General features: G+C 37.3%; 1 protein-coding gene across 2 annotated transcripts in view; it reads right to left on the bottom strand.

Annotated features, from left to right (window-relative positions):
- Nucleotides 1-4,062: 4,062 nt before the first annotated feature.
- LOC136028301 (galactosylceramide sulfotransferase-like) overlaps nucleotides 4,063-24,073 on the bottom strand; it is a 30,726-nt gene continuing 10,715 nt past the window's right edge. The window contains exons 2-4 of one of the 2 annotated variants that reach the window (XM_065706062.1): nucleotides 22,095-22,208; nucleotides 10,910-11,704; nucleotides 4,063-4,377 (exon numbers count right to left, since the gene is read on the bottom strand). In XM_065706062.1, coding sequence (XP_065562134.1) covers nucleotides 4,260-4,377; nucleotides 10,910-11,704; nucleotides 22,095-22,208 — 1,027 coding nt within the window. In that variant the 3' untranslated portion in view covers nucleotides 4,063-4,259. The remainder of the gene's footprint in view (nucleotides 4,378-10,909; nucleotides 11,705-22,094; nucleotides 22,209-24,073) is intronic. The other variant, XM_065706063.1, reaches the window with a different exon arrangement.

Genomic DNA, 24,073 nt, shown 5'->3' on the forward strand with positions numbered 1-24,073 from the left:
GGGAAAATACTCCCTAGAAGTCATAGAATCTTAACGAAAATCACACCATCGCATTCAGCGTATCAGCGTATCAAGCTCCTATCTACAAAAATGTGGAATTTCGTATTTTTTGCCAGAAGACAAATCACGGGTGCGTGTTTATTTGTTTGTTTGTTTTTTTTTGTTTTTTCCTTTTCCCCAGGGGTCATTGTATCGACCAAATGGTCCTAGAATGTCGCAAGAGGGCTCATTCTAACGGAAATGAAAAGTTCTAGTGCACTTTTTAAGTGACCAAAAAAATTGGAGGGCACCTAGGCCCCCTCCCACGCTCATTTGTTTCCCAAAGTCAACGGATCAAAATTTTGAGATAGCCATTTTGTTCCACATAGTCGAAAACAATAATACCTATGTCTTTGGGAATGACTTACTCCCCCACAGTCCCTGTGGGAGGGGCTGCAAGTTACAAACTTTGAACAGTGTTTACATACAGTAATGGTTATTGGGAAGTGTACAGACGTTTTCAGGGGGAATTTGTTTTGGTTTATGGGGTGGGGTTGAGGGGAGGGGGCTATGTGGGAGGATCTTTCCTTGGAGGAATACGTCATGGGGGAAGAGGAATTCAATGAAAAAGGCGCAGGATTTTCTAACGAACAGAAATTACTCCGTGTACGAAAGGGGCTGTTTCCTTCTCCACGCCCCGCTCTTTACGCAAAAGTTTGACTCTTTGCCACAATTTTACTTTTTAGAACAATTAAAAACTTTACCGTAAAGAGCGAGGCGTTGAGAAGGGAACAGCCTTTTTCGTACACGGAGTAATTTCTGTTCGTTTTAAGTTTTAATGTTGCTCCTTACTTTCAGTTAAAAAAAAACTATTTTTTTTTATTTAATCTTGTACAAGAGTGTTTACATTTTACGCTATAAAAGCAGAAGGTTGTTATGTCATACTTTAGCAACTGCTATTGTTTACATATGGAAATTCACAATGGTTAAGAGCAAGAGTTCACAGCCATAACATTGTCAATATAGATAATATATATTATTGTATGTAGGAAACATATTTCACTATTTGATATGAATGGTTTCACTCTGTTGGAACTTAAAGATGCTAGTGGTAGTGAGATGAAACCAATAGTTCCCATATGGTTGGAATGTGGCAAGCTTTCTTACACGGAAACCACTTTGTCTTAGATATTTCTTCTTCGATACACTTAATCTTACAGTTATATTTGAAACAATCTTGAACAAGTGTACCACTCTTATGACTACAGATTTATATAGACTATAGGATGGATCAAACGTAACTATTCAAACTAACTATCAGGCTCCTCAATGTCAAGACAGACACGCTGGAATAGATGTGGCGAATCTGGAGTTGACGAGGAGAAAAATATCAAATGGAATGAAATCTACAAGAATTGGGAGAAATACAGGTTTAGACTAACAAAGTAAGAAACTGATGGAAGAAAGGGTAACCTTAGCAGCCAAATAAATTTTAAAACAAAACGAAGGTCTTGGAAAAGGAGCTACATCATACTAGAAAGAGTTCACGAAGATCATAATAGAAGATCTAGAAAAGCTGAGTCCCATTACAGGAATTCTTAACATTCTTTAAGAAATCACAGAGAAGATTCGTTAGTAGCCTTGAGCCACCCTTCTTGGACCAATCTTAGGAGCCCCCCATGTCCCCCTTCCCAGGGGGCCCCAATCTCAATGAATTTCAAACTTCTGAATATTGCTCCCCATGAATCATTTAATATGCTGTTTTCAGAAGGAGCTTGTTATCATCAATGTCCCCAACAACCCAGATCCTTTATTCGGTCAGTCTTCGGATGCCCATATTCCCCTTCCAGGGGGCTCCCAAATATCAATAAATTTCTTGCTAGTGAAATTTGTCCCCTATGAATTATTTAATATGGGAATTTTAAGAGGGAACTTTTGATGGACCTGGACCATGGACCAACCATTTGAGGGCCCGATGTATCCCTTAAGGGCCCCAAATATCAATAAAGTGTGTGCTAGTGTGGGGTGTGCTAGTGTGTTTGCTCCCCTTGGGTAAACCTTTGGAGGGCTCCATATCCCCCTCCAGGCAGCCTACCAATGCCAATAGCAAGCACTTGTGCTGCAGGCAGCAAAGAATACCAAACCTAGCTTAAAATTCGATTATGCTGCCACCTATAACCATTTGGAAATAGATATCACCATAAATTTTCGAAAAACAACTCATTTGAACGAATTATTTGCATTTATTTATCATATTTTGAGGAGACAACACAAACTTAACAATACATTTGTATGTTTTTCATCGTTTATCGAATAATAGCACATATTTTATTAATACCCTCGCTTATTCCATCTTATTTCAAGCAGCAAAAACATTTGGTAAAAATATTTGGATATTTCCATCGTGTTTCGTAAAAGTGCAATTCAGGTTCAGGAAATCCCTTATTTAGGTTTTTACACTGATTGTAATCTTTCGTGGAAATGCCACAGTGATGTTGTTTCAACAAAAATTGCCCGTGGCCTTGGAGCAATTCAATGTTTTAAAATTTCTTACCTCTGAGAGTTTAATTGCTTTTATACCACGTTCTGATTCATACATATATTTCGTATGGCTGCATGGTTTATGCAAGAATTTTTATGTGAATTTGAAACGTGTTCCGATTCTTCAAAATAAAACAATGCATCTTATTGGTAGACATTTTGAAGGTGAATACAACATCACAGCTTGGTTCAAAAAGTTGCAAGTGCCGAATGTAGGACAGCTACGGGAGTACCAAGTTGGAATTTTTACTTATCAAAGTTGGAATAATGTAAATCCAGAAATTTTTCGTGATTACTTTAATGAAAATGCATATTTGCATGATTATGAAACGCGTAACGCTAGTGATTTCGCCGTACCGCACAAAAGTGGGACTAGGGCCGGCTTCCTTACTAGATTTTGGGGGCCTAATGTGTGGAACGAAGTTATATAATCACATTAGCGAAATTTAGGAACCCGTCTCCCATAAATTGAAAACTCACAAAAAACTCCACCCCCTTCCTAAAGGCCCAACCTCTTTAAGATCTACTAGGACAGCAGCCATCGATACCTCTACCAAAATTCGGGCCACGGCACAACAATAATTCCAGGTTCGGCTCATCCTTAGTGTTGTTCAGTGTTTTTAGTTTTATTTATTTAGTGGTTTTACTTTCTGGCAAGAAATTTGAATTTAACCTGATGATGACAGGCACAGGTCCTGTCAAAATTATCGTTAGAAAAATCAATCACCTGACATCCATATCTTAGGTAAGCTTATTACCATCTATCATTATTATGAAACTCCATTCCAGAGAGCATTTGGGTTGCTGAGCAACCCAAATGCTCAAGTATTTGCTAGGCCAAGGTTCGTAGTTCTTTTATGTATTCATTTATTTTTTTTCTTTTCTTTTTTTCTCTCTTTTCTGTTTATTATTATGAGATTGGTTATTATTATTGATGAGTTGATGAGAGATTGGTTGTTATTAGTTATCGTTTTTTCTCGTTTTTTTTCGTGTTTTTGTTGCTGTTTCGTTTGTAGTGAATTATTAGTTAGAAAATGAGTTTTATGTACCCACCCAGTCGCAGGTGTTTTTTTGTATCTTTCTTGGGGCGGGTACATACATATTAGTTAAATGTATTTGATTTATAAATGAAGTGAACTAAACTGAACAGAACTGAACAGTGGCGTTTAATTCTAAGCATCGGCTATTACTGTTTCTCACCTATTCATAAATTGAACACACAAATCAATGCGCAAATTCTTCTTTTTCTTCTTATTACTATATCATCAAACATTACCGCAGCTTCAATCCAAGCTTCCTAGGTCCATAAAAATTTTCAAAAACGCACATAAAACTTTTGCAATTGTTAGGTTACCAGTTGAGAGTCCATATGAGCCAACCTTCGAAATATCTCAAAATCTTTATTTAATATTTAGAAATATCTATGGCAATTAACGAATAGTCCCAATTCCTATCGCTCAAAAATCCAAAGTCCGACTGACAAATCATGCATAACAGGTTGTGTTTTAAAACTAGAAAAATGAACTAAAATTTTAAAGAGGATTCTGTAAAAAAAAATATGGCTCTTTATAAAAAAGACAGTTCTTTATAAAAATTGGAGGTTGCAATTCATGAAAATGTATTTGCACACATTTTTTGGTTTTATGACTAAAAGACCTACTGACTCCACACTTTTTGCTTTTAACGAAGGAGAGTCACTTCCTATGATAAGGCAATATTCATTCTACGTTCTCATCTTCTTATCTGGAACCAACTGACTGCAACTCTTTCTTGTCTGCTCGCTTCCATTGAGCTATTTTGATTTCATCCAAAAAACTATATTCGTCAAGTGCAAACAATCGACATCCAGCGCTTTTCCTACGAAAAACAGGATCATCAGAAACTTTTTCTAAAACATACTTTTGAGACAAAATCAAAATATATATATATATATATATATATATATATATATATATATATATATATATATATATATATATATATATATATATATATATATATATATATATATATATATAGTCAGATTAACCGTCTAGTTTCGGAATATATTATAAGTGAAAAATAGATCTTTATTTCTGGATAAGCTGTTTGGCAAGTTTCTTATGAATTATTTTACCTAGTGAAAGGAGCAGTCTTTTGGCTTGGTTATTATTCTGATTTTGACAGTGATTTGGATTAAGTGAATTAACTGCTTTTAGTTGTTGAAGACACCCCGAATATACAAGCAGAAGAGGGGCAGTTCCGCGTCCCAAGCGCCGTTGTACCTGCGGGGAGAGTGTCCCTTAGACTGCTGGGAATCGGTGAGCGGGGGCTAACTCTTCCCTTGTTTATTGGGGTACGTCCCATCTAGTTCGTATAAGCTAACGCTTACTGAACGTTTTATTTTCTGTGTTAATGTTGTTGCATATTTGCGATGGTCGGTAAGCTCATTTGGAATCCTGTATTAAATTGTTTATCACGGGCTGTAAAAATTGTAAAAAGCCATGATGAAGTTGCATAGAGAGCAGACCAGTTTTTCCAGAGAAAAAAGACATCATGAAAGCAAAAGAGATCTTATGGACAGAAACGAATTGTCTTGCTCGAATGTTCAAAAAGGTTGCTATGAGCGACAATATTTTGGAAATGATCAAATTGTTTCAGACTTGTGATGACGATAAGGTTGCTCTGCCTACTTTCCTTATTTTTGAGCCATAAGAAGTCCCCTCGATCCCAACATTCTGATGGAAAAAAAAAACTTTTCGAAAAGTAAACCTGTAACTGGTGAAGTCCCTGCTGAATATATTTCCAAACAATCCTATGCCGTGATTGTCAAAAATCTACCAAGTAACCTAGCCAAACCGGAATTAAGGAAGGACTTCCTAGAACAAGCATGTCCTGATGTAAGCTCAAAAATGGTTGAGCTAAAGTGCACCCGTGGGGACTGGAAAGCAATCGCTGCATCCAAATGTGATGGTCACGCAATAGGGAATGCGCTTAATAGCTCTAGCAGTATCATTAGTGCTAAGGTTAAAAGTTCTTCTCACTTTGGAATAGTTAGGCATGTCCCAAATCATATGACTTCTGATGATATTAAGTCTCTTGTGCCGAAGTGTAGTAAAGCAAAGAAAAGTGGCCCTACCAGATCCTTTAGGATGAAATTTGAAACAAAAGAAGATTTATTTCGAGCAATGAAGGTCCCATTAGTGATCAGTCTCGAACGATTACCCATTCAAGAGTTTTTGTTTTTACAAAAATGGAATTATTAATGGAAAAGTTACCGATCGAATCCCAATTCTTTCACAGTTCTTGCAGTCCCATGACCTAGTTCTCATTCAGGAGCATTTCCTTTCGGAAGACCGCCAAAGCCTGTTACAACTATTTTCCAATTTGTATCTCCTCTTTCGTAGTGCAGTTGTGAGACTGCGAGGCAGACCTTCTGGCGGTCTCGCTATCCTATCCCGATTCCCTAGCAAGCTATTAGCAGAGACCGATTAATTTATTGCCGGTAAGCTTGAAAATCATTTAGTAATTAACGTTTCTATGCCTATAAATTATAACAACGAACAGTCTGATTCACGATTTGCGTATGACTGCAAGCTTTTTCTTAAAAAAAAGTTGCCTCTAAATCTGTTATAATCAGCGGAGATTTTAATGTAAATATAACGAATACAATGTCTCCCCGATCACAAATCTCTTGGGGCTGTGTCCCTCCCGACTATTGTGTATGGTCTAAAAATGACAACTTTTCATATATTGGGCTGCTTTCCTCAACTTCTAAATTAGACCATGTTGCTGCTTCGTTTGGCAGTCACGAGGCTAAAGTTTTACCTTCCTATCTCTACTAGCTTTTACTCATCCCCACCTATGGCTCAAAATACAGAATCAAATTGGTTTTCCTACCGAGATTGGAAAAATGTGTCAAGAGAGTCCTTCAGTAAAGTCTGCGACGAGATGCTGAGCGAAATCAAAGTGCCTTTCCATCTTTTATGCAACCGCGCTGTGCTGCCACTTATTGAAAAGAACATTTCAATTGAACTCACTTCCTACTTGGCACAAATAAATCACGTTTTGAAATGTGATGAACGAAGCACCGTTCCTCTCCGACGTGTTCGTAAAAAGTCTCAGCTAGAAGATTGATAAAAAAAAAAAAAATAGAGAACAAGTGAATGCGTGTAATTCAGGCAAGCTATGGCTTTCTATTTGAAACGTCTGTGGTCGCCCATGAGATGGCTTAGTAAATGACTTGAGGCTCCATACGAAACGGAAATTTACCAAGGAACTGAAAAACCATATGTTAAGGCCGATCCAGAAAAATGTAATCCGTATTGCTGTTGACCCCTCCAAACTCTGGAAGTACAGCAAGACTACCAAAGCCTAGTGTGCTAGTGTGCCTGAAAAAAAGTGGGTTGAACATTTTGCAAGGGATTTCAGTGCTCCCAACAAAATCATGGAAGAGATCTTTGAAAAACAGCTTGACTTGTTCTTTCAAATAGGACCAAATCTCTCCTGGCTGTGTCGCCAAGTGCTATTCACTCTTTGATTCTGAAACTAAAGAAAAAATCTTCCTCTGGTGTTGATTCTATTTCAGTAAGACACCTGTAACTTGCCGGCTCTTTAATCGAGCAACATTTAGCACTATTGCTTCAGATGATCATTGTTTGTTGCGTAGCCGCTTTGCAATTTTGCATCAGACAAATAAACCCCATCGTTAAAAAGGACAAAAAAAAACGCTTCTCTGTGCAGTTCTTATCGCCACATTACCATCTCATGTACTACTTTAAGATCTTTAATTCTTTTTGACAAAAGGTATTGAAGAAAAGTGTTCCGCCCCTCCATGTTAGTTTGAGTACCAGCGAAGCTTAGGGAGAGAGCATGCTCTCTTTCTACTTATAATTGTGCTGAAGGATATTGAGGAAAGAGGTGATTTCCTGGTCTTATGTGCACAGGATGTTGCAAGAGCTTTTGACTCATGTATATTTTCGCAGGTTTTGCTTGAGGCCCTTTTGAAAGGTACTGATTCTGCGGTAATCACTTGTTTAAGATATATGTATAGAAATTTGAAGGATGGAATTAAAGAAGGTAGTCAACTATTTCCGATTCTGAAAGGTGTACGCCAAGGAGCTGTCACTTCTCCAGTTTTGTTTAATAATTGTGTTACCAGTGCTCAAAATAAGCTGAACTGTACTTTTATCTTCAAAGGATTTGATATTTCATTAGTTACGTTTGCAGATGACCTACTAAACCTTTCCTGTACTTTTCAAGGATGCTCTTCAACCTTTGAGTTTCTCCAAGAAGAGTACGAAGACATTGGTTTTAGCTTTAATACCGATAAAAAAGTTGTTCTAACATTCAACTATAAAGGGAATAGAAATTCAATAAGTCTATCCGGCTCTGAGGTTTCTTCTGCTAGCAGCCTTACTTACCTGGGCATGCCTATTGGAGCAAATATGAAAGAAACTGTAAGCCTGGCAATTAAAAATTATGCCAGTAAGATCCGAGCTGCGTATGTCTCCCTGGCTTCAAACGTTTCGTATCTAAGTAGAGTTCACCGTTTTCACTTATATAATAGCCTAACAGTTCCTCACTTACTTTCCCTTGTTCCTGTTTGGTCTTTCCTTAATTGTGGCAAAAGAAAGCAAGTTCATCTCCTTTACTTTAAATTTGCAAAGTATTTAATTGAACTTCCAACTTGGTTAAGTAACATTTTTCTGCAAAGAAAGTATCATTTGGTAAACCCAGCTGGAGTTACTGAGAAGCGTATTTGTGATTTCACTACCGAATGCCAGAAGTCTTCCCATCTTTGATCATTTTTGTTTGTCCCTTGTTTGTAGTTGTCAAAGTGTGTTTTTATTTCTGTTGTCTCTTTTTTTCTTTTCGTACTCTGTCTTTTTCTGGGCTTTCTGCCCAGTTTTTTGTGATGGGTTATAAATATATATATATATATATATATATATATATATATATATATATATATATATATATATATATATATATATATATACATATATATATGCAAATCTTTGCATTAAACAATAATTAATCGTATAATATTATTGCGTCCTAACTAATATAATCTATCGAACTAAACGAGGCAAGATTTATCTGAATCATTCAGGAGCATTCCTCCTACTTCTTTTGGCTCTAAGATTGTCAGAAGTTTCTCATTTTTTTTGAAAATGCATTATATCCTCGGTTCTTACTTATATAAATAGTTCAGAACTAGAACTTTCAGTAACAACTTGGATTTATCGTATTTTGGATGCCTAAGAAACTATTCTGTTCAAAAGACTTGTCTTTGATAACAGCAAAAGAAAACAAATGAAACATATTTTTCAGATTTTCCATTTCCTTTCAAGATTTGTATTCCATTCCCAAAATTGCAAAATTGGTATTACATAGCAGGGGCAGATATAGAATAAATGTTGAGAGGGGGTGACACCCAACCATTTGGACTCCCGATTTGATATTTTTCCCGTCCATCCCGGTAATTAGCGTAAGTTCCGTTCTTCTGGGAGGACCAAATGCCTTGAAACAACCTCTTGGATCCAGTCCTGTTGCGTAACATTCCACTTTTGAATTAGCTAAGTCAATTATAAGTTTTAATCTCCATTAAATAATCCTTATTTACTTTACTTTTTTGATTTACTTTATTTACCTTATTTATTAAGTTCTTTAATCTGTTTGATTGCGAGAAAAATTAAATTGAAACTTACATACAATTCAATGCGAGACTTAAGAACTGTTTAGACATTATTGTCACATAAAAATGTTTCGCTAGTTACATCGACATCTTGACAAGAAATGTATAAAATTTGTATTGCATATCAAGGACGGACAGAGAATGAATGCATGGAAGGAGGTGCCACCAGACAACTTAAACTCCAATATGGATATTTTTGGGCGTTTAGTCCAGTAATTAGAGCTAACTTTGACCTTCTGGGAGTTTCACAAGATCCTGAATTCCCCTGTTGTGCAGTATACCAACTTTAAATAAGATTAGTCAGTTGAATGTTTTTAAGGTCCATTACACCCGTGCTAATACTGGCTTATACTTGTATTCACTTCTTTAGTCCCTTCGGTTGCGTGTGAGCTTTAATCGAAACTTACAAACAATCTATTAAGAGACTTAAGAGCATTAGTTGATGTTATCTTATATAAATATTTCACTAGTTACATCTGCATTGCCACAAGGAATCTGTAAGATACAGAATTTATAGAATAAAAGCTATTGATAAATTTTGTGTTAAATTGATCAATGAGAGACTTAAGAAGTATTTAGTTGATGTTATCACATTCAAATATTTCGCTAGTTACATCGATATTGCCACAAGAAATGTTAAAAATGTAGCGTAACAACTTTTATATAATTAAAGCTATATAAAAGATTATGTAATAATATAATCTGAAAACATTTTTTTTTCTCCTGAACATGTTTTTCATTTTGTGTTCCCACAGGGTCAGGCATTATATCTGCTAATAGAGCAAATATGTGGCAACACTGACACATAACGCTGGCCTACAATGCAAGTTTTACAAGACACATTGATTACTCAACGTTTCTGAGTTATAAAAAAATCCAAAATGCTGTGTTTTTTTTTACAATTTTTACAGTGTATGCCTAATTTTTTACTGGTTTGACACATCTTTTCCATTCTATATCAACATAGCTACTTGAAAAACTAACGTTGACATACTTGACTGAACTCTCTATAATGTATAATTTTAGCTCACCCAATAAAACCATCTATTTATTAATCATGGCTAAAGAGATGGATTCCATCCAATATTATATTATAGGTAACCCAATTTGACAAGAAACCTACTGTCACAATCTCCGCTTGTGACTTACTAGTGAAAACCTTGTGACTAATAGTGACTACTTTTGACAACCTTTTGCTTCATGTCAGAAGTAAGTAAAATATGCCTTTGGCTCATTCCCATCCTACGTCATATATCTCATTTGTTACATAGTCCCGGATTAAATTAACCCATATTTGCAAGTTGTACAGAAATCCGTACTTATTGGCCTGAGAAATATTTTTTCATCCTCAAGGGTGGCTCCAACCCAAATTCGGGTATTTGGATTGCACACAAAAAACTGTCGTTAGTTTCATGGCTCCATTAAATAGAAAAAACAACACAAAATTAAACCAGCTTTTCAAATCTCGCATCTTAGAATGATGCATTATAGTACACCCTGCTTGGTGGTTGCGGAGAAATTATTTATAGCCCCCCCCCACCAAAATTACTATTTTTTATGATCCTCAAGGGCAGTTCTAACCTTAGCTGGAGGGTATTGAGCTTTTGTATATTGAACAAATATAAATGGAGCAGAAGAAAATAACAAAAAACTGTAAAACTGATTAAATGAATAAATGAAATAGAATAATTGTAAACTTGAAGAACCAACCTCATTTCCTGAATAAGGTTTTCACCTGCTGGTTTTTTCTTTCCTGACAAACAGCCTTCCATAATTTGCTTTGTCACTGAGGATAATTTCTTTTTTTCTTCTTCCATCTTCTTGTATCCAAATTGTTCAACCTTTCTGTCAAAAACCGCTCTCAATTTCATATAGAGATAATTATCTGCCTTTAACCATTTTCTTAATTTATCTGCCTGGTTGACAGACAATTTCTTTTTCTCATTTTGCGCTCTGCTGTTCAGTTTCAAATATACTAAATCCTTATATTCCCAGCACAATAGGTGTTTTAATAAAACAATTGACTCTTCCATTTTCTCTTTAATCATTACCAAATCAAATTTTCTTTCAACTCCGTCAACAAAATCTTTTAATTTATCTTCTTTACCAAAATCTTTTACAGGAAATCCAAGATCAAAGAGCATCTGATTTCTTCCAATTTTACCGACAAATCTATCGTTTTTTCGTTTGAATTTTTCATCCTCCAATTTATCTAAAAACTCATACAAATTCGTTTTTTCAAAAAAACTATACAAACTATAATAACTATAAAGAGATTCGAAGAGATCTACCGGCTCTCGAATAATGGTTACAAAAATGGGGTCTCCGCCCAACGCTTGTTTTACTGCACTATGGTCCCATCGTGTGTGCAGAGCCATTATGTCGTAGCCTAGATGGTGCCAGGGTGTATCATTAACCAGTTTTAACGAGAATAACTCTGGGCTGCCAAGATAATTCCATCTCCTTAATGGTAGAATAACGTTCAGGTCATTTATGTGGGCATACCTGAAATTAAAAGGTAAAAAAATTAGTGGAAATTAAAAATAAACTATTATAAGAAATCATCGACGTTTTGAAAAAATATAGCATTCCAGTTATAAATTTAAAGAAATATCATGCTATTGTTATCATTATTGCAGGAATAGCACCAATGCAGTAAAAAACAAACTTCTACCAATAGTATCCAAAAGTTAGAAAGAACGTTTTCTAAGAAACTATCTAATATGAAACATTTCTCAATAAATTCTGACTCAGAAATAATAACTATAAAACTAAAGTTATATTTAGTCTTCTGTGATTATGGTTCCAGCAATAGCCGCAACAAGTAAAAGTAAATGTCAGCCCAAAATAGCCGAAGGTTTGAAGGAGCGTTTTCTAAAAAAAATTTAAAAGAAGACTTTTGCACAGGAGGGTGTATACTTTTGGATGGGGAGGGAGATTTTTGAAAACCAAGGAAAATCGAATTTTAACATGGCTAGCCAGATTTTCGTATTGTGTCCTTTTTCTCTTTCTCGTTCCTCCTGGAGTGATCTTATCAAGCCAGAGGTCACTCGTTATCATGAGGGAGTTCATAAAAATAAAAACTAAAACTTATAATGCCTTTTCAGGTCGGTAAGAGATTTTGCCAAATAATAAGTATAATTGTTTGCCACAAAGCATCAACATTGGCGAAATAGGGCTAGAATCTCGATGATGGAAAATTCAGAGAAATGCAGTCGACTGAACAGTATTTAGAAGTTGATGTACGAAGTTTTGAAAAATTGTAAATGTCCGTATAGAAATATGAAAAAAGAAGAGAAAACACAACAAAATGAGAAGAAAATCAAATAGCAGTGAAAAACGAGGGCAGTGTCAACCAGTGAAATAATCCGAAGCGAATATTGCAAATACTTCGACAAGGAACTCTGCCAAGTCGTCCTCAGTACCAAAAAAAAAAAAAAAAAACAATTCAAACTCTTGAAGTAGACTTCAAAAGAGACAAATAGAGACTGAATCAAAACAAACCAAAAAAAGAATGAAAGATATGTTCACCAATTGGATTGTGCAAATATTCCTTGCTTGATCAGATGCAACGCTTTAGCGTTGCCTATATTAAAGACCATACGGCTCCAATCTTGTATTATTTATTTTTTCCCCAAAATCCATTTATATGGAAGGAGTCATCGCATAAACTTCAGAGGGGCTTCATTTGATTGTAAATCAGAAGTTCTAGTGCCCTTTTAAAGAGTGGTAAGTGATCGGAGGGCAACAATCCCCATCCCTCATACCCTTATTTCTTCAAATGAATCCAATAAAAATTTTGAGATAGCTATTTTATTAAAGATAGTTCAAACATCAGATAATAAGAACTCCGGGGACGACAAAACCCCAAGGGCCCGGGGGTAGGCGTTGTAAGTGTTCCCCGGGCGCATATATGGTTCTTATAGAAGGGATACACGTATAAACTTCAGAGAGTGCTCATTTATTGGTAATTGAAAGTTCTACCTCACTTTTTAAGATTCAAAAAAGATCAGAGGGCAACTAGCCCCTCCCCAGGCCCTTTTTTCCCAATTATATCCGATAAAAATTTTGAGCTAGCCATTTTGTTATAAATAGTCCAAGTATCAGATAATAAGAACTCCAGCGTCGACAAACCCTCCAGGGCCCTTGGGCAGGCGTTGTAAGTTATGTCCGGGGACATTTATGATTTTTATAGAGTGGATGACCATATAAACTTCAGAGAGGGCTCATTTGATTGGAAATTGAAAGTTCCAGTTCATTTTTTAAGAGTCAAAAGAGATCAGAGGGGAGCTAGCCTCCCCCATGTCATTTTCTCCAAATACATCCGGTAAAAATTTGAGATAGTAATGTTGTTAAAAATAGTTCAAAGATCATATAAAAAAGCTCTAGGGTCAACACAACCCCCCAGGGCCCGGAACAGGCGTTGTAATTTATGTCCTAGGAGCATATATGGTTTTTGTAAAAGGGATACTCGTATAAACTTCAAAGAAGGCTCATTTGATTGGAACTTGAAAGTTCTAGTTCATGTTTTAAGAGTCAAAAGAGATCTGAGGGCAACTAGCCCCCTACACGCCCTTTTCCACCAACATCATCCCGTATAGACTGATTTCCCCAAACCCGTAATCGTATAGACTTCGGAAAAGCCTACTCAATTTTACAAAGTTAAAAGTAATAACACGGTAGGCACCCCCCCCCTACCACACCTTTTTTATAAATACTTTTGGTCAAAATTTTGAGAAAACCATTTGGTTCAAAATAATTTTAATATCAAATAACAAAAACTCAGGGGTGAATACAGCCCCCCAGAGCCCAGAGGAAGTGGTGTAATTTATGGTCAGGGAGCAGATAAGGTTTTTTTGTAAGATGGTCGTATAAACATCAGAAATGGCTAATTTTATTGGAAATTGAGATTTCTATTTACTTTTTTAAGTGTCATCAAAAGTGATCGGCGGGCATATACTCCCCACTCACTTTTCCCAAATTCATCCGATAAAAACTTTGAGATAGCTGTTTAAAAAAAATATTTCAATGATCAGATTACAAAACTTCGGGATCCACATCCCTCCCCCACCTCGAAAACCAGGGAATGGGTTGTAACTTATGGCACGGGTGCAATGAAGTTTTTACGGAAAAAATGATAGCATAAACTGCGGAGGGGACTCAAACGAGAAAAAATTGAAAGTTCTAGTTCTTTTCTTAAGATTCGAAAGTGATGTGATGGCTACTAGCCTCCCCCACCTGCCCCAAGCCCATAAGGCTCGAATATCCTTACTCCTGAGACACTTCATGTGCAAGGAGTGATGTTATAGACTTCGGAGGGGGCTCACTCAATTGGAAATAACAATTTCTAGTGCCCTTTTTAAGAGTCAAACAGTATTGAAGGGCATCAAGCCCCCTCCCTATCCGCGCTCTCTTTTTTCAAACGCATTCAATCAACATTTTGAGATGGCCCATTGTGTCCGAAATAGTCAAGAGGTGAAGTAATTAAAATAATTATCCCTCGGGGGATGACAAGACCTCCTACTGCCCCCAGGGAAAGGGTTGTTAGCTAGGCAAGCTGTTCATTGTTAGTATATAAGGTTTTTATCGAAGGGGCGATCCTATAGACTTCGGTAAAACCTCATTCAATTTCAATTGGAAGTTTTAGTTCAATTTTGAAAGCTAAGATTAATCAGACAGTAGGCAGCCCCCCACCTTTTTTCTTAATACTTTCGACTAAAATTTCGAGTTAACCATTTTTTTTCAAAATCTTCCAAACGTCAAAAGCTTTAGTTAGGAGTTTGAACCCCTCTAGTCCTTGGGGATAGGGCTATGAGTTATACTAGCAGCCCGAAAGCTATTCGAAAGCTAATGTGCTCGACATTTTCAAATCGTCCTATAGATTGTCTGTTTTAACTTTTAACAGGAGTGCATCAGCACCTCCATAGTAAACTTGAACTTGCCCCTCCTCCAGCCATTGAAGCTCACGCACTGTAATAAAATTCCAAAATTAGTTTCTTGGAAATTTCTAAAAAGCACCTTATTGGAATCTATGATGGTAAACGATCTAAAATTTGGATCGGTAACGATTTTAGCACATTTTCGGGTCGGTTACAGTTTCAACATATGACTCATACTGCGTCATATATTGACGCAGTATGTATAATATTTCTAAGAAAGAAATATTATTTGGACTCAGCTAGTCCTATGACACCGACCTTTTTATGCACGGAAAACAATACCCTTTACAGACTCGTCAAGTTTCAACGATATCAGTTTACCAAAGGCTGAATTTCAAATGAGCTTAAAGATCTCTTTTTCAACCTTTGTCTTTGCTTCAGAGCACTTACTGACAAAGGTGTAAATAAACGTCTTCAAGCATGGCTTTTGGTAGACTCTGAGGGCTCTATGATTCTTTGTGACCTTTGAAACCGTTGGCTAACATCCATCGCAAAAAAACGTGGTGTACAACTATATTCTATTTCGGATGAAGGTCGGCAATAAGCTTTTGTTTTGAAGCTGCCCAGCGCATACCTCTAAGAAAGAAATATTATTTGGACTCAGCGAGTCCTATGACACCGACCTTTTTATGCACGGGAAACAATACCCTTTACTGACTCGTCAAGTTTCAACGATATTTCACGATCAGTTCCGAAAAACAATCCTTGTGTTCCATTTTCCTCAACAGTTGCATGTAAGGAGAACTTGGATCACAAGAATTGTACACCTACTTATAATTCTCACACGGCAAAGATTACTGAGACATTGTAGACAAATGAGAGGAGTTCATATCCAAGAACAAGAGCTAAGAGCTCATATGGCACTTGTGACGAGGCGAGAAGAGCTAAGAACCAAGAGATCATATGGTATGAGCTCTAACAAAATTCTATGAATCAATAGATTGATTTAAAAAGGAAAATAAGAGGCTCAATGCCGGTCAGGATTTAAAATAAGACCTCTGAGTCATGATATCCTTCTAAATATCAAAATTCATTAAGATCCGATCACCCACTCGTAAGTTGTAAATACCTATTTTTTTCTAATTTTTCCTCTCCCTTTAGCCCCCTAGATGGTCGAATCTAGGAAAACGACTTTATCAAGTCAAATTGTGCAGCTCCCTAACACTAATTTTAATCGTCCTAGCACGTCCAGAAGCACCAAACTCGCCAAGTCTCTGAGCCCCTCCCCCTGACTCCCCCAAAGCGAGCTAATCCAGTACGATTCTGTCAATCACGTATCAAGGACATTTGTTTATTATATCAACCAAACTTCATCCCGATTCCTCGACTCCAAGTGTTTTTCCAAGATTTCCCCCTCCAACTCCCCCCAATGTCAAAAGATCTGGTCGGGATTTGAAATAAGAGCTCTGAGACATGAATTCCTTCTAAAAATCAAATTTCATTAAGATCCGATCATATATTCGTAAGATAAAAATACCCCAATTTTCACGTTTTCAAAGAATTCCGATTTCCCCCTCCAAACTCCCCCAATGTCACAGGATCTGGTCGGAATTTAAAATTAGAACTTCAAAGCACAAGATCCTTCTAAATATCAAATTTCATTAAGATCTGGTCACCCTTTCGTAAGTTACAAATACCTCAATTTTCAAAATTACCCCCCCCCAATTCTACCAAAGAGAACAGATCTGGTCCGGTTATGTCAGTCACGTATCTTAGACAGGTTTCTATTCTTCCCATCCAGTTTCATCCTCATCTCACTGCTTCAAGTATTTTGTCAGATTTCTGGTCCCCCCAACTGCCCCCCTCCAATTACGCTTGATCTGGTTGAGATTTAAAATACAAAATCTGAGTTACGAGGTCCTTCTAAATATGAAGTTTCATGAAGATCCGATCACTCCTTCGTAAGTTAAAAATACGTCATTTTTTCTTATTTTTCAGAATTACCCCCCCCCCCCCCAATAGAGCGGATCCGTTCTAATTATGTAAATCACGTATGTAGGACTTCTGCTTATTTTCCCCACCAAGTTTCATCCCGGTCCCTCCAATCTAAGCGTTTTCCATGATTTTAGGTTCCCCCACCGCAAACTTCCCCCAATGTCACCAGATCCAGCCAGGATTTAAAATAAGAGCTTTGAGACATGATATACTTCTAAATATCAAATTTCATTGAGATCCGATCACCCGTTCGTAAGTTAAAAGTACCTCATTTTTTCTAATTTTTCAGAATTAACCTCTCCCCTTACTACCCCAAAGAGAGCGGATCCGTTCCGGTTATGTCAATCATGTATCTAGGGCTTGTGCTTATTTTTCCCACCAAGTTTCATCACGATCCCTCCACTCTAAGTGTTTTCCAAGTTTTAGGTTTCCCCCTCCCAACTCCCCCCCCCCAATGTCACCAGATCCGGTCGGGATTTAAAATAAGAGCTCTAAGACACGGTATCCTTCTAAACATCAAATTTCATTAAGATCCCTTCACCCGCTCATAAGTTAAAAATACTTCATTTTTTCTATTTTTTCCGTCATCTCCCCCCCCCCCAATGTCACCAGATCCGGTCGGGATTTAAAATGAGAGCTCTAAGACACGGTATCCTTCTAAACATCAAATTTCATTAAGATCCCTTCACCCGCTCATAAGTTAAAAATACTTCATTTTTTCTATTTTTTCCGATTTAACCGGCCAAGATGGTCAAATCGGGTAAACAACTATTTCTAATTTAATCTGGTCCGGTCCCTGATACCCTTGCCAAATTTTTTCGTCCTAGCTTACCTGGAAGTGCCTAAAGTAGCAAAACCGGGACCGACAGACAGACCGACAGACCGACAGAATTTGCGATTGCTTTATGCCACTTGGTTAATACCAAGTGCCATAAAAACCATGTCCGACCTTTCGGTTGTCCAGTAGGGTCGGTTTCCAGGATACAATCTCCATGAAAACCTACGTCGGTAATTAGACTTAATTCCTTTTCACTGATTTTAAGAAATAATTCCATCACCAGATTGGGAGTTGAAAAATAGTCACCCAAATCCAGTCCAAATTTCTGATGGATTTTGTTTGTATTTTTACAGACAATATCCAACAACGTCACTATGTCACTTACCAGGTACATTTTACAAGAATCCTTCCCATTTTCATACGCTCCCTTGGCCCAAACTTTTTTTCTGTAGTGGTGCATTGACAGTCGTGAAGTGAATCATAAAACGTTTCGATGGGTGGCAATTTTTCCTCATGTAGTCTTTCATCCTCATGAAGCCTTTACACTTCAATAAATCACATATCAGCATCTACAAAGCGCTTTTTAAGGAAGGGAAAAATATTAAATGTGTCAATTTTTTGTACTTGAATTAATTGACTTAGCGATTTGGGGGAAGAACTATAAGTATCTAGAAAACGGATCTTATTCAAGCACGTGTTACCATTAACAATTGTTTTCCATTTGAAATCTAAGACTAGCATCTAAAGTAAAAATATACTAAGGTAAGTTAGGCCTATTTGAAGGATTTTATTGTTCTGTTATCATTTTTCTTTTTTTAAATAGTTCTTTAGTCATATGCCGTGCTTTGTCTCAGCTCCCTACCAATTCTTGATATTATATCTTGTACGATTCTTCAACAGTTAGTATCCTTAGATTATTTTTAAACATTTGAAGAAAAAAGGAATTTAATCTTAAATTTCCAAAATAAAGTAGGAACATCCACTTCCTTTCCTTCTCCAAACAGCAAAAACCGAACTGAGTAAGCTCTATAAAAATAATAAATGAATATTACTATGTAGAAAATAGTTTGCATCATAAGCTATCATTAATCACTTTCCGGCCCATTATAATTCCATAAATAACTTCAGACTAATTGTACTTAACATAATATGATTCGTAACAGTTCAAAGTCTTAACCATATTAATAATAAGAAAAAAAATAATCCATTTCCTTACCATTAAAACTGGTTACACAAGTTTTATGATTAACTAGCTGTTGGGGTGGTAATTCACGCCACCCCAACACCTAGTTGGTGGGGGCACTTCGCGCCCTCCCCCCCAAGCCCCCCGCGCGCGTAAGTCGTTACGCGCCATATTATTACGCGCCATGTTTTTAACTACGTAAAACTTGCGAATATACAACAATCTTCGCTGTCCCATTGTCTGTACACTAATGATTGCCCTTGAGCTTTGTTGATGGTGATTGCTAATCGAACATTCCCTGTGTCCCCGTCGTAATTTATATATCCCCCTGTGCCCTCCGGCGTCCCCGTTGTAGTTGTGTCCCTGTGTCCCGGTCGTCATTTATATTCCCTGTGTCCCGGTCGTCATTTGTGTCCCGGTGTCTCAGTTTGTAGTTTCTCTTTGAGTGTCCCGGTCGTCATTTATATTCCCTGTGTCCCGGTGTCCCGGTCGTCGTTTGTGTCCCAGTGTCCCGGTCTGTAATTTCTCTTTAAACAATCCCTGTGTCCCGGTCGTCATTTATATATCCCCCCTGTGCCCCCGGCGTCCTCGTTGTAGTTGTGTCCCAGTGTCCGGGTCGTCATTTATATTCCCTGTGTCCCAATCGTGATATGTGTCCCGGTGTCCCAGTCTGTAATTTCTCTTTGAGTGTCCCGGTCGTCATTTATATTCCCTGTGTCCCGGTGTCCCGGTCGTCATTTGTGTCCCGATGTCCCGGTCTGTAACTTCATCAGTTGACAAACATGACGTCAGTCGACAAACAACTTCATGACGACATACAGATCAATCCTTATAATGACGTCACTCGACAGACAGACAGACAGACAGACAGACAACTTATTTTTATATATATAGATAGATAAATAGATATAGATTTTTAACCACGTAAAACTTGCGAATATACAACATTCTTTGCTGTCACATTGTCTGTCTACATAAATAGACTGTCAGATTTTCATTTATATTCCCTCTGTCACGGTCGTCATTTGTGTCCCGGTCTGTAATTTCTCTTTGAGTGTTTTTTCTTTTTATTTTTTTTTAGTTTTTTACCTTTTTTCTTTTTTCAGTTTTCTTTTTCTTCTTTATTTTTCAGCGTCACTATGAAATACATATCGCCGAACCTTTGTTTTTTAACTAAAATCTGGTAGGCATTGATGACCTTATCCAGGTCAAAATCCCAAACCCAATCATCATCGCTATCATTTTCAGTTTTGATATGTTTTGACTCTCGCTGTCCAGGTGGATTTTCATCTAACTGCGCGGTTTTGCGTTCTTTAGCCGCAAGCCTGTTTTCTTGCTGTTCTTGTGATTCCTCGGCACGCTTTCTTTTCTTACTTTCTCTATTAGCCGCAAGCCTGGTTTCTTGCTGTTCTTGTGATTCCTCGGCACGCTTTCTTTTCTTACTTTCTCAATCAGCCGCAAGTTTTTTGGCATAGACTCTTTGAGCAGCTTCCTCGGATGTTGCCATTGTAGGTTCTTCCGTCATTTTACAATTAAACATTTTTCCGTCCACGATCTTCTTACAATTAAAAATTTGTCTTTGAACGATTTTCTTAAATACTTTAACGATGTCATCGTCATAACAAACATGACGACAACTAACTTCATGACGACATGACGTCACTCGACAGATAGACAGACAGACAGACAGACAGACAACTTATTTTTATATAAATAGATTCCTTAATCCTAATTTACCACACTAATTATACCAAAGGACTGATTCCAATACGACAGAGTAGTTCAAAATAGATTAGCAGAGAAATGAAGCAGAGAAATTTGGTTTATTATATCTATTTCTTATGTCATTTTTGATAGTTTATTTTTCCAGCCCCAGATTTGACCATTTCCGTGCTTCTTCAATATGTATTTCCATTAATCTACCAAATATCTTTGAAACAAAATGAATTAGATCTTTTTAAAATGACTTCGAGAGAGGGCATATTCCCTCCAGAAGCCGAGGGATGTAATAACTTAATCAAAATCTCCATAACATGAATGATTACGAAACCGTTAAAGAATGGATCAGTCGTTCAAGTATGTTGATCATACAACAAGGAAATTCAGAAACGTATTGACTTTCGTCGTAAGCGTTTAAAATTCCAAAAATACCCTGGCCTCTTTATTTAGGGACTTGAATCTCAACCAATACCTACGGGTAACTTAAAGCTATTTTTCAGGGTGGAAAATAGGGATAGTCCAATAATTTTACTATTTTTCAGACCATCCTTTCCAATAAGATTCATTGCAATATTTTATTTTTGCAAGTAACCTCCTCCCTAAAATGTGCAATTCATGCTATTCATGGAATTCTGCATAATTATTTTGGACAAAAGCCCTATCCTTTTCTTAGGTTAACATATAATTCTACCTAGTGATTCCTTGCTAGTTTTTGAAATCGAAGACTTTGACTTACTTGACTTACCGCTCTTGTTCAGCAGGGTCGTCAGCGTAGAGGAAACTAGTTGACAGCACTGTCAGTCTTTTCAAGGTTCTCCTGTTCCGTGCTGGTGATAGGGCCTCATTTGGGTTGATATTGTGACTGAGAATTCGTTGGTTTACTACATCGACCCACCTGGTGCGTGGTCTTTGTCCAGGACAACGCAAGCCATTTACAGATCCATTGGAATCCGTGATGATCCTTACAGGGGTGCTTAGTGAGGGGCATATTAGGTGGCCGTACCACCTTATGGAACGGGCTGCTGCTTGAAGAGAGCGATTTACCAGCTTGAAGGTCGTGGGGGTCTCAGGATCAAGGACAGTTATAGGTTTGTTATAGGTTTGGCAAATGCAAGAAAAGGTTAGTTTGCCGAAAAATACAGAGAACCTGAAGAGTATTATTGTTTTCTAGCTATACCGATACCTTGTTCTTATGAAAATTACAATTTGTGAGCAATAATATTTATGCCAAAGTCTATCAAGCCAAGTGTTAAACATTAAAATAACAAAAACACACAAAGACACTACAACTTGGAAAAAAGTGAAAAATTATGTAAACGTACAACGGAGTTAGAAGCTAACCTGAGAAAAATATTTTGAAGAGTCGTACTGGCACATTTATGCATTTTCAAAAATCCGATTTTTTGTTTTGGTTCACAAGTCTTCTCTGTAAAAGCAGCAATTGGCACAAGAATCCTAAAAGAAATAAAAATGGAAATTTGTTATGATTCACTTCCTTGATTTTTCCAAATACTCTGTTTTACTGAGAAGACTCAAAGAAGGAAATTAATGTTTTTGGAAAAAGTGCTACGTAAATGCTTTGATTTTCTCAAAAATAACTCCATATTATTTCGAACAATCGGCATCCTGGGATATTCTGGCCTAAAGAAACCATAGATAGGTCAGAAATTTGAGAAAATTCGTCAAGAACCTTAATTTTAGAAGAATAAAAATGGCGAACACTTGCGTAGACACAATGCTCCAACTATCAACGAAGTTGCAATTTCTATGGTCGGTGATCAGTTTTTACCTCGACATATTATTCTTCATAGGCGAAAGGCTCGGTTGACAAGAATTGCTGTAACTCATCGATGCTACGAAATTTCTTAGTATTTTTAGTAGAATACGCATTTTGAGTACAACAGGGTCCACCTCCCCTTTTTTATCATTTTAATATTCGTTCTGGTTGTGAGCAAGAAATGGATAGACACGGTATCCTAATAAACATGACAGGGCTCCATAGCCCTCGAAGAGGGGGAAGGGAGGAAGGGGAGGAGTGTCAAATTTTTAAGCAGGTAAATGTTTATTTTTTAACTTATTTTTTTCAAACTGAGATTTTTTTGAACTTTTTATCCGTGTTTTAAAATAACATTAAATATAAGTAAAACAAAAAATTAAATTGTGATATTTAAAATCTATGTGTGTCTGTGCGTTTCTCTCTCTCTGTGTGTGTGTGTGTGTGTGTGTGTGTGTGTGTGTGTGTGTGTGTGCATATGTGTGTCTGTGTTTATATATGTGTGTGTGTGTCTCGTTTGTGTCTCTTTCTGTGTTTCTTTGTGTGTGTTTGGTTATATGCGTGTGTGTTTGCTTATGTGCGTGTGTGTGTCTGTTTGTCGGTGTATATCTGTGTGTGTATGCATGTAAGTGTGTGTCTGTGTTTGTGTCTGTGCTTGTCTGTGTGTATGTGGGTGTGTGTGTCTCTGTATGTGTGTTTTTGTGTGTGTGTTTGTGTGTGTATGTGTTTGAGTTTCTGTGTGTGTCTGTCTCTGTGTGTATGTATTTGTGTGTGTTTTTTTTGTGTGTGTGTGTGTGTGTGTGTGTGGGTGTGTGTGTGTGTGTGTGTGTGTGTGTGTGTGTGTGTGTGTGTTTATGTCTGTTTGTGTCTGTTAGTATGTGTGTTGGTATGTGTTTGTGTCTGTGTCTGTGTGTTTGCCTATGTCTGTGAGTGTCTGTGTGTTTTTGTGTTTGATTGTGTGTCTCTCTTTATGTCTGTTTGTGTGAGTGTGTCTGCGCGTTTTGTGTGTGTGTGTGTTTGTGTGTCTCTGTGTGTCTTTGTGTGTCTCTGTGTTTCTGTGTGTCTTTGTGTGTCTGTGTGTGTGTGTGTGTGTGTGTGGGTGTGTCTGTTTGTGTGGGTGTATGTGTATCTGTGTGTGTATTTGTGTGTGTGTGTGTGTGTGTGTGTGTGTGTGTGTGTGTCTGTGTGTTTGTGTGTGTCTGTGTGTGTCTGTATGTGTCTGTTTGTGTGTGTGTGTGAGTGGGTGTGTCTATTTTTGTCTGTGTGTGGCTGTATGTGTCTGTGTGTGTCTATTTGTGTTCGTGTATGTTTGTTGGTGTCTGTTTGTGTCTGCGGATGCCTTTGGTGTCTGTATGAGTCTGTATGTGTTTCTGTGCGTCTTTGTGAGTCTGTGTGTGTGTCAGTGTGTGTCTTTTGAGCGTTTGTGTGTGTCTGTTTGCATCTGTGTGTGTGTCTGTTTGTGTGTGTCTGTGTGTGTGTTTGTGAGTCTATGTGTATGTGAGTGTGCGTATGTGTGTCTGTGAGTGTTTGTGTGTGTCTTTTTGTG

The sequence above is a fragment of the Artemia franciscana genome, chromosome 6 (assembly GCF_032884065.1).
Source record: "Artemia franciscana chromosome 6, ASM3288406v1, whole genome shotgun sequence".
Classification (NCBI taxonomy): domain Eukaryota; kingdom Metazoa; phylum Arthropoda; class Branchiopoda; order Anostraca; family Artemiidae; genus Artemia; species Artemia franciscana.